The sequence below is a fragment of the Myotis yumanensis genome, unplaced genomic scaffold (genome assembly GCF_028538775.1).
Source record: "Myotis yumanensis isolate MYYU_CA2020_CCGP unplaced genomic scaffold, mMyoYum1.0.hap1 SCAF_7, whole genome shotgun sequence".
NCBI lineage: Eukaryota > Metazoa > Chordata > Mammalia > Chiroptera > Vespertilionidae > Myotis > Myotis yumanensis.
In genome coordinates, this window is record NW_027223758.1 from 15,671,537 (window position 1) to 15,684,273 (window position 12,737).

Here is a 12,737-nt window from a genome sequence, read left to right on the forward strand (position 1 = left end):
TTTTTTTTTTTTTTTTTTTTAAATTTTTTTAAATATATTTTATTGATTTTTTACAGAGAGGAAGAGAGAGAGATAGAGAGCTAGAAACATCAATGAGAGAGAAACACCGACCAGCTGCCTCCTGCACATCTCCCACTGGGGATGTGCCCGCAACCAACGTATATGCCCTTGACCGGAATCGAACCCGGGACCCTTCAGTCCGCAGGCCGACGCTCTATCCACTGAGCCAAACCGGTTTCGGCTACTGGAAATCTTAAAAGGGAAACAATCCAGATCAGGCCTTAACAAATTTCCACCACCAGAAACCAAAGTGATTAATAATGGAGAGTTTATCAGGGGAGGGAAAGCAGTAAAACCGAGATAAGACAGAAGCACTGTCAGGGAGGAAATGAGTTAACAGAACAGCTTAAGGACTCAGCAGGCTACTGAGCTAAGAGAATTGTGCTTTGATTTATATTGTTTCATCTAATTCGCTAAACAGGAGAAGTATTTTTCACCATTTGTTCCAGGTGGAAAAATGCTGACATACCCAGTATAAGGTTCTATCCACCAGACCAGCTCTGACCCAGGAGTAGCATAATGGATCCCTTCCTTGGCAGATAACCTATTATTTTCATCACCTGTCTTCATAAACACAGCAAGGACAAATAAATATAAATTTAAAAGCTAAGTATGTTTGAAAGAAAACTGAACAGTGGTTTTACTTGTACCACAAGCAGCACTTTAAAACTATTTATAAGAAGAAAATACTGTAGTAGTGTAGCCAAGTCTCAATGGAAAAGGAATAGAATGTACAACACCTTCTTCCAATTCAGTTCATTTTAAGAATTATCCTTAGAAAATTGTATTGTTTGAGAGTGCTAGCACACTTCACAAAGAAAGCAGAAAACTCAATATCAAGTTTAATTTTTCCTCTACCTTTTCCTTGTACATTGAGGAAAATTAATGCTAAATCAGCATACCGATGCAAACTGTTCTTAAAGAGAAAATTTTATGATTCATACTAGAGACCTGGTGCACAAAAACTCATGCACTCGTGGGGGTCCCTCAGCTCCTGCCACCGCTGCTGGACTCCCAGCTAACAGCCCAGCTTGTGGCTGAGTGGAGTTCCCGCTGTGGGAGTGCACTGACCACCAGGGTTTCAGTTCCTGTGTTGAGCGTCTGCCCCCTGGTGGTCAGGTCACATCATAGCGACCGGTCTTCCTACTGTAAGGGTCAATTTGCATATTACCCTTGTATAATATAGGATACTTAACATTTTAAAACACTTAAGGAGTTTATGTAGGACTTAAGACATCTTTTCTGACATTCTACCTGAAGAGGTTAAGCAGTTCAGTGTCCTATAAAGTACTACAGGCAGTGCAAGTTAAACCCTCCCAAGTGTTTTCAACCATTAAGTCTGTTACTGATTGCATGTACTCTACTTCTTTCAGGCTTTGGATTTCAAACTATGTGCTTGCCAACTACAAGCCTTAAGATCACTACAGTAATCCTACATAATAAAAGGCTAATATGCAAATCGACCGAATGGTGGAACAACCGGTCACTACGATGTGCACTGACCACAGAGGGAGCACCACTCAGCCAGAAGCTGGGCTCATGCCTGGCGAGCGCAGCGGCAGTGGCAGAAGCCTCTCCTGCCTCCATGGCAGCACTAAGGATGTCCGAATGCTGGCTTAGGCCCGCTCCTGAGCTGTCAGTCTGACATCCCCCGAGGGCTGCCAGACTGCGAGAGGGTGCAGGCCAGGCTGAGGGACCCCGCCCCCCCCCGCCAGGCCCCCCCAAATGCATGAATTTCTAGTGGTTAAAATAAAAAGAAACATCTTTACAAACATTCACATTTTTAAAAAAAACCTCCCTGTTGATATAAAACATTCTATACCTTGGCTGATCCATTCAAAGGTGAAAAAGTTTGAGAAACACTCCTCTGAAAAAGTAAATTTGGGCTTCTTTTTTTTTTAATCCTCACCCAAGGATATGTTTTCATTGATTTTAGAGAGAGAGAGTAAGAGAGAGAAACATCCATCAGTAGCCTCCTGTACACACCCCGCCTGGGGATCGAACCTGCAACCTAAGTGTGTGCCCCGACCAGGAATCGAACCAGCAACCTTTTGGTATACAGGACAAAATTCCAACCAACTGAACCACCTGGCCAGGGCAGTTTGGGCTCTTAGAAGACTTTGGTAAACACTGGTTCCAACACTATGAACAACTGAACTTTTATCTAAGTTTAGAACTATGCTAAGATCTGACAATGCTAGTGATGAAAAGAATATACAAAGATTATATAAATTATAGATTACCTTTAAAAGAGAAGAAAAGTAATGGAGGGTAGGCTAGAAAAGGAAAGAGTATTCCAAATAATGGAAGAAGGCACAGAGGTTGATGGGATACTGAAAGGACCAGCCTGGGTAAGGAGAAGGCGTCCTTGAGGAACTGTGGGGGTTCAGGCATAGAACTATAGCTTTGCCAAATTATGGCAGGCCTTGAACAAGCAAGAGTGTAATTCTACTGGCACTACCTCGTAACCAAAGTTTTCCAAAGGGCAGTAGTCTTTAAGAAAAATAAGCTTGATGTCAAATGCCAAGAGATTCAGTGGGAAGGAAGGTGGAATAAAAAAAACCAGCTGGGAGATCACTACAGTAATCCAGGAGAGAAGCACAAAACAGGCTCACCTGTAAAAAGAAAAAAATATTACAGAATAGTGGTGCAGATATAGGGAGTAATATAACATGAGAAGCTAAATTTATAAGAAGCTCCAAAGCCTGGGCAATGGGAAACAGGACGTCCAGGGACAGAAAGAACAAAGCAGCCAAGGAGAACTGGTGAGGGGCAAAGGACAAAGAACTTAGTTTGGAACATGAGTCTGAGGTAAACAAAGATGTGTGTGCATATATCTGTTTATCTACTCCAGAAGAATATAAAATTACACCAGGAAAATAACTTTTCTGTAATTTAAAATTATATGCAGGATTTATACATTTAAAGTTTACAAAGAATTACTGTAAAAATAAACTATGTCAAATTACAATGGTGGAGGAGAAAGATAGCTCAGTTCTATTCAAAATTAAGCTGCTAATAGGTTGAATGATTTATGAAATCAGAACTGGAAAAAAATCTTCTAGATTATAGTTAACCATAGTCTCTATAGGTCCTTCTATGAGACACCTCAATAATCTCTATAATATACTTTCTCAACACTAAAGACAAGACATAATGTGATGGGAAGAACTCACCTAAACGCACCTGAGTCTGAGGTTTGTTTTATAAATTTAATACTCTTATGAACACCAAATAATACCAAAGGCTCTTTCAGGACCAAAACAACCAACCAACAACCTCATCATACAAACAAAAACTCCAGGATCTGTCAATTTTGTAACGCTTCCCTTGGACAATATCTCTATCCTAATTAGAAAGTTGAGTAGGAAGGCCCTTGAAAACATGCACAGAAATTGAGGAACACAAGCAAACACATGACAATCCAAAGAGAGAACTGATGGGATTAACTGGCCTGAAGCTTGCGGCAAGCCAGAGACCCCAAGGGTTAATACAGTGTCCACACCGGATCTGTGGGAGCCAGACTGCTTGTAATGGGTACAGGAACATGGTTTACAATTCTAAAGTCTACCGTTAATAAAAGAGCCCAAAGACAAAGAGTCAGGACAAATTATGTGTCAAGATAAACTAAAGCAACTAACTAATATGGAAGATTTTCCATATTCACAATGGTTTTCTTTAAATAAAAGCCTTTCTAGCATGCTACCTAAATCCATTAAAGATAGGAAAATAAACATGCCTATACCTCACAATGAGAAATCTAAAATATTTCCTGAGAGAGAAATAATGAGTGAGAAAGGAAGATTTAAGAATAGTTTTTACAAAATCCTTTAACTGCTAGGATGTGTTTGCTTTACTCTCGTCTAAAGACTGAAGAAAATGACAACATAAACCCTGCCATCAAGATTATTGATTATATATAATAACTAGAGGCCCGATGCACGAAATTCGTGCAAGGGCCTTGGCCCCAGCCCCCGCCCGCCGCTGCTGTGGTGGGGCGGGTGGGGGGGCCTCTGCTGCCTCTGCCTCTGCCTCAGCCCCTGCTGCGGCTTTGTCTGGAAGGAAGGATGTCCGGACTAATTAGCATATTATGCTTTTATTATAATAGATTATAGAAATCATTAAGTTTGTAGATCTTTATTCTAAATAGTCATATTACATTTTACATTATTTTACTCAATAGAAAAATCCTGTCACCAAAGAAATAAGGTATAAATAAGTTTATAAATAAGCAGAAATTAAGAGTTTAAAATAAATTTTGATTGAAATTACCACAAATTCATCCCATCTCATCTTAATCAAAATAAAGTATACAATAGTTTTTAAAACTGTCTGTTATTTCAAAGCGAAGCAGTATGGGCCTCTGGTATATAGATCTTTGTTTGCTCGTATAGAGCAAACTACTCCTAGAAATTCCTACTTTCTATCTCCTCCCACTTTGCTAATCCAGAGAGAATTAGAGGTTGTCAGGGGAAACTAGAAAGCAGAGAAACAAGCTTGTTAAATCAGTAACCTTAACAATGTATGTAATTTAAAGTCAAGAGGCTCTGCTCTGAAGCCTGCAACACAGGGACTTCTCCAGTCTCAAAGCATTGGTGGAATAATAGCTGCCATTTCCTTGTGAATCGGAAGTCTTCTTAAACTTATTTGCAAGTTCAAAATGCCATGAATTTTGGAAAACTTACCTGATTGCAGTGTTCTGTGTCAGATCCCGTAACATGGGAACAGGAGAACATACTACTCTAAGGAGAAACAAGAGAAGAAGCATCTATTTGTAAAGTGTAACCTCTCAGATAAGTGGAAATAAGATGTTGCTATGTTTCTTAGGCTTTAAGAAAGAGAAATCATGAAAAAACACCAACAACTAAAATATAATAATTTATATCTTTAAAAAAGAAACCTATCTCCTTAGCTTGTAATCTCATCAACAGAAAACAATTATGGGCAAAGGGCTTATATCATAATTTGTAAAGAATATGTACAAACCAAAAGGGGGAATTGGGGAACAGAAAAATAAATAGAAAAAGAGAACAGGTATTTTATAAATGAGGAAAACCAAATATATGACTTCATTCTCAATAATCAGAGAAATGCAACTGTAAACATAACAAGATGCCAAGAAGTATCCATCAAAGTGACAAAAATTAAGGTTGTGACAATTTCAAGGATTTTGCAAGAACACAGAGTAACAAGATCTCTCACAAATTGCCTTTGAGATTATATAACAGTGTAATCACATTAAAAGACCACCAAATATTATATAGAAAAAAAATGAAGATACGTATACTCTATGACCAGCAAATTCTATTCCTTGAGCAGCAGTTCTCAAATTCTGATCCCAGGACCCCTTTACATTCTTAAAAACTGATGACCCTCAAATAGTTTTTATGTTGGTATATCTGTCAATATTTATCTATTAAAAATTAAAACTAAGAAATTAAAAATTACTAATTTAAAGATACCAATAATACACTTATTACACTTAAGTTAAATAACATTTTTCATGAAAAACAACTATTTTACAAAGCAAATAAAAAATAAATGAGATCATTTATTTTTTAAATATCTATATTATAGCTGGATTCTCTTATATGCTTCTAATTCAATCTCTTAAGGTAACACACTACATGTAGCCTCTGGAAAATTCCACTGCACATTCAAGAGAGAAAGAGAAACAATAGTAAATAACACCATAATGTCTCCGTATTGTGAAAATAGTTTTGACCTCGTGGCTCTCCTGAAAGGATTGAAAGAACCCCTGGACTCCCTGCACAAAGTGGCACAGCTATTATGTCAGAGCTGGGCTTTGACTCCACGTCCTTTTTAGTCCAACAAGTTTTCTGTTGTTTCGATTTTCTATTTGTAGAAAATAACACATTCATGGAACAAGGTAAAAATTCTAACTAAACTTTGGCCCAGTCATACCAATTATACACAAATGAAAGCTTACTGATCTGGAAGAATGGCTTCTTCATCCAAAGAAAACTTTCCTTGAATCCCATGACATAATTCAGGTGGTACATCCACTGGCTGTGGAAAAATGCATTCCTGATTATATACCCGAAAAGAACGAAAAGCAGGAACTCAAACATGTACTTCTACACCAAAATCATAGTAGCATTATTCTTAAGACCCAAAAGATGGAAACAACTTAAGTTCTCATCAACAGATGAATAGATAAGCACAACATGGTGTATACATAGAATGGATATTATTCGGCCATAAAAGGAGTAAAATTGTGACACATGCTACAACATGGATGAACCCTGAAAACGTGCTAAGTGAATCGAGTCAAACACAAAATAACAAATATAACACCATTTATGTGAGGTACCAAGAATACGTAGGTAACATAGAGATAAAAAGTAAGAGAGGTTACCAGAGGCTGGGGAAGTGAAGAATGGGAAGGTACTGTTTATTAATATTGTTTAATGGGTGCAGAGTTTCTAATTGGAAAAATGAAAATGTTCTGAAAATGGATACTGGTGATGGTCGCACAATATTGTGTATGGTCTTAATGCCATAGAATTATACACTTAAGAATGGTTAAAATAGTAATTCTGTTTATATTTTACCAAAATCTTAAAAATGCATTCCTGATTAATTAACCAAATAAATATACTGTCTAAAAACACTCCATGACTGAAAAAGAGACCATACCTCTGTGGAACCTGTCTGGTATAGCTCTGAGATGAAGTCATGGAGTTGGTGATGTTTCCCTACAAATAAGACATCCCCTCCAAGACTGTTTCTTCTAGCTGGGGACAAAGTAAGAAAAGAATGAAGATTAAACAATTACAGCTGCAAGAGCAATATTTATGAGAATGAAATAAGGAGCACCTATATTTTAAAAACTTAATTATAAGTTTATAAAAAATAATTTAAAAGCAATAAAACCTGCATGTGTGATCTCTAGAGAAAAAAACCAACTCTTTGACAATAAGGTTTCAAATATCAATGACTATTAGAAAAAATTAGCACTAAGAGATACCTGAATATAGCATTATAAGATAAGGGACAAAGTTTTCTTATTTACAAAGAACCCATATTTTTACTGTAAGAAATAAATATTCCCTGAGGAAACACAAATTATATCATGTAATAACAAGGGTATTCTAAGGAAGGTTGATAGAGAAATTATTTCAATAGGTTTATTATACTGATACTAAATCAACTTTCCAGTAGAGCTCAGCTCTGCAATTTCCCAATACTTTTAACTGTCAGTAGTATGACAAATTACCTCTTTTTGGGCAAAATAACATTTTAAAGTTAGCACTTTGAGGGCAAATGCTTTTGTTTCAATCTAACCATTTAAGAAAAGTTATTGTTATTTGAGGGAGATGATAGGAAAAAGGGAGAGAAAGGAAATTAACAATACCCTTGCAACACACAAAGTTAAAGGATATTCTTAAAATTATGTTTTTTTATAAATTTAATAAATATTTGTGACTTAAATTTTGTTAATTATTATTCAATTTATGGATAATAAATTTTACGAAGCAAAGTTAACTTTTGTTAAAAAGAGGTAAAATAAATGATTTATGTCCCATTTATGGGAAATTTGACAAGTGAAAAAAAAAGGGTCAAATTTTATAAGAAAATGAAAAGTCTACATTACACAGACTCAATGCTGACCAAGTGAAAGTATAATTCTTACTCTCTTCTGGAGTGAGGTCTGGGTATACCTCTTCAAGGGCAGCTCGCAGCCTGCGCTCATCCACAAATGGCAACAGAGCAACACCTGGGGAGACAAATGTACACCAGCCACCCGGGCTATTAGAATCACAGATTCACCAATAAACATTTCTAGTGGGGTGTCCCTGCTAATATCAAAACATTTGCTTTTCTTTTCGGACATCCCTCTCACTATCTAGGACTGCTGGGTCCTAACTGCTCACCTGCCTGCCTGCCTGATTGCCTTAACTGGCCCCCCTACCAGCCTGGTTGCCTCTCACTGGTCCCCCTCTGCCAGCCTGGTTGCCCCAACTGCCCCCCCGCCGCCGACCTGGTCGCCTTCTACTGACCCCCCCTTGTCGGCTTGGTCACCCCTCACACTCCCCCGTGCTGGCCTGGTCGCCCCCAACTGCCCTACCCCTGCTGGCCTGGTTGCCCCTCACTGCCCCCCACTGCCGTCCTGGTAGCCCCACACAGCCTGCTACTCAGTCGTTTGGTTGTCCCTCACTAACCCCCCTGGCCAGCTTTGTCACCCCACTCAGCCTGTTCGGTCGTCTGTTTGGTTGTTTCAGATGTGACGGCCCCTGGCTCTTTATATATAGATGATATAATCATCAAGTCACCAGCATGCTTATATATTTACTTATATTTAATAAACCCACATAAGGACTTATTTAAAACAAAGATATTTACATATATTTTTACTTTACTCCCTCATATTCTCCTATCCTTCCTCTCCCTCCACAAAGCATCTTCAAAAACCATCTAATGCCCCAACCATTTGCATACAACAAAATATGACCAGGGAGCACTTAACCCTAATCAATGGGTTGCATTTTCCATTATAATTTCATAATAGTAATATGAAATTTCCATTATGACATAAAGTACAAGTCAAACCTAAAAAAATCTCAAAATATAATATCCTATTTTTTAAAATATATTTTTATTAATTTCAGAGAGGAAGGGAGAGGGAGAGAGACAGAAACATCAATGATGAAAGAGAATCATTGATCAGCTATCTCCTGCTGGGGATTGAGCCTGCAACCCAGGCATGTATCCTTGACCAGAATCGAACCTGGGACCCTTCAGTCCATAGGCCAACACTTTACCCACTGAGCCAAACTGGCTAGGGCAAAATATAATAATTTTAAATTGTAAATTATTATTTATCTCCCTTTGCCCCACAACTCTCTTTGAGTCATTTTACTGATCATTATAACACAGGGAACAACCAAATTAAAAGAGAAAAAACATGATTTACCAAACATGCTTATCATCCTAGAAAAATGTATGGTGGAAGGGAGGTTAAAATGATTTGATGAAAGGGGCTTACTGTGTGAAAAACTCTTTATTGTGTTTTACAATTAGTCATCACACATTTTATGAGTGTTAAGTGGCATCTTGAATTTAGTACAAATTTTATATTGCCACTAGAGACCCGGCGCACAAAAATTCGTGCACTGGGGAGGGGGGGCGGTCCTTCAGCCCAACCTGCGCCCTCTTGCAGTCTGGGACCCCTTGGGGGATGCCTACCTACCAGCTTAGGCCTGCTCCCCGGGGGACTGGGATAAGCTGGCAGTCAGACATCCCTCTGGCAGCCCGGGAGCCCTCGGGGGATGTCCGACTGACTGCTTAAGCTGCAGTTGGACATCCTTACCGCTGCAGAGGAGGACATCCTTAGTGCTTCCGAGGAGGTGGGAGAGGCTCCTGCCACCGCCACTGCGCTCGCAGCCGTCAGCCCGGCTTGTGGCTGAGCAGAGCTCCCCCTGTGGGAGCACACTGACCGCCAGAGGGCAGCTCCTAGGTTGAGCGTCTGCCCCCTGGTGGTCAGTGCACGTCATAGTGACTGGTTGATCCAGGGTCAATTTGCATATTACCCTCTTATTATATAGGAGTCTTATAAAATATGTGAACAAAGGAATGAGAAATTAATAAATAAATAAATAAGAAATAAATTTTAAGTAATGATTAATGCCAAGTATTCAAACAAAATTTCTAATACATTTTTCAAATGTTTCAATGGCGTACAAGTCAATCTCCACAGACACTATCTCTCAACAACCTAACAAGGTGTCAATGAGCTACTACTAACTGGAAGGAGCAAGTCCCAAGTCCAATAAATTAATCACAAAGGAGATGAAAGATATGATGATTAATGTACTTCAACCCAATTTACTGTTTATCAGAATGTTGCTATTAAAACTACCATTAATCATTGCTAATCTCAGGTTAAATGAAAAGACACTAAATTTTCACATATAATTCTTACAATATTTATCTTTTTTTTACAGTAATTCTTCCATTCTATAAATCATGTTTCTCACAGTTTTACCAAAAAGTTAAGATTATTTTAACAAAAAGAAATAATATCTAAATTTTACCTTGCCATGCATATTTCTTTCCATTCAAATCAATAGCAAAATCTTCAGGGTAAAAGTCAATTATACTGGAATCCTATATCAAGAAGAAAAGTAAAGATTCAAAACAAAAGTTACATGCTGCTGTTATACAGGAATCTACACTAATAAAAGAGAAACATGGTAATTAGCGTACGACCGCTACCCTTTTCATTGGCTAATCAGTGAGTATATGCAAATTAACTGTCAGCCAAGATGGCAGCCGACAGCCAGGCAGCTGGAAGCCAACATGAGGCTTGCTTGCTTCAGTGACTGCGGACTCCAATGTTCACAGCCTCACTTGCCAGCCTCTCAGCTGCAACTCTAAGCAACTATGTACTATGTTGCAAATAAGAAGCTAAACAAAACCCCAGAAACCGGCTTTCATTCAGCCGGGCTTTAGCAACATTGTATCGATGTTCTCAGCGGCCAGGCCTCAGAGCTAAAGCTGGCCCAGAATAATAAAAAAAAAAAGACAACAAGGAGCGGTTGGAAGCTTCAGTCACTCGCTTCCGGAAAACAGCCCTAAGCCCCTCACCCAGACTGGCCAGGCACCCCAGTGGGGACCCCCACCCTGATCCAGGATACCCTTCAGGACAAACCAGCCAGCCCCCACCCATGCACCAGGCCTCTATTCTATAAAGTAAAAGGGTAATATGCCTCCCGGCACCGGGATCAGCGGAGCAGCGAGGCTCCGGGCACCGGGATCAGCGTGACAGGGGGCAGTGCCCAAACCCCCTGATCGCCCTGCGGCTCTGTGTGTGACAGGGGGCGGGGCCACAACCTTCCTATCTGCCCTGCTCTGTGCCTGATAGGGGGGAGCTCCCCAATCCCTTGATTGCCCTGCGGCTCTGTGTTTGACAGGTGCGGCGCCCCAAGCCCACCCCCCCCCCCCCCCCCCCCGGCCACGGGCCCTGCTCTGTGTGTGACAGGGTAGAGCCATAACCTCTCCATCGGCCCTGCCCTGAGTGTGACAGGGTGCAGCGCCCCAACCCCCTGATCCGCCCTGCTGTGTGTGTGACAGGGGGCAGTGCCCCAACTCCCCTCCACAGGCCTTGCTCTGTGTGTGACAGCGGGGAGCTCCTCAACCCCCTGATCGGCCCTGCTCTGTGCGTGACAGGGTACGGAGCCCCAACACCCCTGATGGGCCCTGCTCTGTGCGTGACAGGGGGCAGCGCCCCAACCCCCTGATCGGCCCTGCTCTGTGCATGACAGGGGGTGGCGCCGCAACCTCCCCATCGACCCTGCCTTGAGTGTGACTGGGGGCGGTGCCCCAACCCCCTAATCAGCCCTACCCTGAGGGTGACTGAGGGTGGCATCGCAACCTCCCGATCCGCCCTGCTCTGTGCATGACAAGGGGCGGCGCCCCAACTCCCCAATCGGCCCTGCTCTGAGCCTGACCAGGGGCTGCACCTAGGGATTGGGCCTGCCCTCTGCCACCCGGAAGCAGGCCTAAGCCAGCAGGTCGTTATCTCCCGAGGGGTCCCAGACTGCAAGAGGGCACAGGCCAGGCTGAGGGACCCCCCCCCAGTGCACAAATTTTTGTGCACCGGGCCTCTAGTTTGTTATAATTTTCATTCAAGTTATCAAGCCTGATGAGAAAATGAGGTTTCATTCCGTTCAAAAACCGTTAAGATATCAGGTGATTGATTCTAGGTCCAGTAAAACAAAATTAAGAATATTTTTTTAAATGATGAAAAAAAAGCATTATTATAGAACTACAGAGCTGACAACTGTGGACCCAAGACAGTGAGAGAAGAGTTTATTGACTGCAATAATTCCTCCTTCCCAGCTTGGTCTCATTTTTTTTAGCTAGCATACAAAACAAGCTCAGAGGTGATTTCAGGTAGGTCAGTCTTCTGAGCTCTTGTAGCCACCATAAAGGGCTGGAATAAGTCAAAACAGACTCAGAACAAAACAGCTTGTCCTAAGTTCTACAGTGTGGTGAAGGCCTCGGTGCCTGGGGGATAGTGGTGGAGGGGTCCATGGGGAAAAAAGGGGGACATCTGTAACACTTTCAACAATAAATATAAATTTAAAATAATAATAATAATAAAGTATTTTAAAAAATAATTTCTCCAAAACACAAATCAATTTTATTTACTGAGTGGGGTACTGATGCCAAGGAAACAAGAGGTGGAAAAAATAATGAAAATATATAGTAGAACTCACATACTTTTACTTTGTTTCTATACTTTACTGTTTCAACTAAGATGCAAAAGCAACTGTGACTAATATTAGTAAAACCTATGACAAAAACCCAGTCAGTTACCAACACACTCAAAATGCTAAGACTCACTGGATCACTCATGAGCTTTCGCCATGATGGAGGTAGAAAGTTACCACTTGCAGCTGGAAAAACTCCCATAAGTTGTTCCAGTGGTTTAAACTGCAAGAAAAAAAAAAGTTTCAGATAAGCTACACAATTTTTATCTAAGCCAAGATTCTATGAATTTAATGGCTCTAAATAATTAAGCTTACCGGTTTAGTGCCCTTCTCAAAATCAGAAGGCAAGTCCGCAATACCTTCAAAGTCTGAAGCAAATGGTGCATAATGGAACGGGTAATACCACTTCCAGGAAGCACAGCCCTCAAATCATTAATA

General features: G+C 40.5%; 1 protein-coding gene across 2 annotated transcripts in view; it reads right to left on the reverse strand.

Moving 5' to 3' along the window:
• XRN2 (5'-3' exoribonuclease 2) overlaps positions 1-12,737 on the reverse strand; it is a 74,996-nt gene that overhangs the window by 25,618 nt on the left and 36,641 nt on the right. For both annotated transcript variants that reach the window (XM_070419822.1, XM_070419820.1), the window contains 7 exons: positions 12,615-12,722; positions 12,433-12,522; positions 10,119-10,191; positions 7,718-7,801; positions 6,721-6,818; positions 6,011-6,090; positions 4,746-4,802 (listed from right to left, as the gene is read on the reverse strand). In XM_070419822.1, coding sequence (XP_070275923.1) covers positions 4,746-4,802; positions 6,011-6,090; positions 6,721-6,818; positions 7,718-7,801; positions 10,119-10,191; positions 12,433-12,522; positions 12,615-12,722 — 590 coding nt within the window. The remainder of the gene's footprint in view (positions 1-4,745; positions 4,803-6,010; positions 6,091-6,720; positions 6,819-7,717; positions 7,802-10,118; positions 10,192-12,432; positions 12,523-12,614; positions 12,723-12,737) is intronic.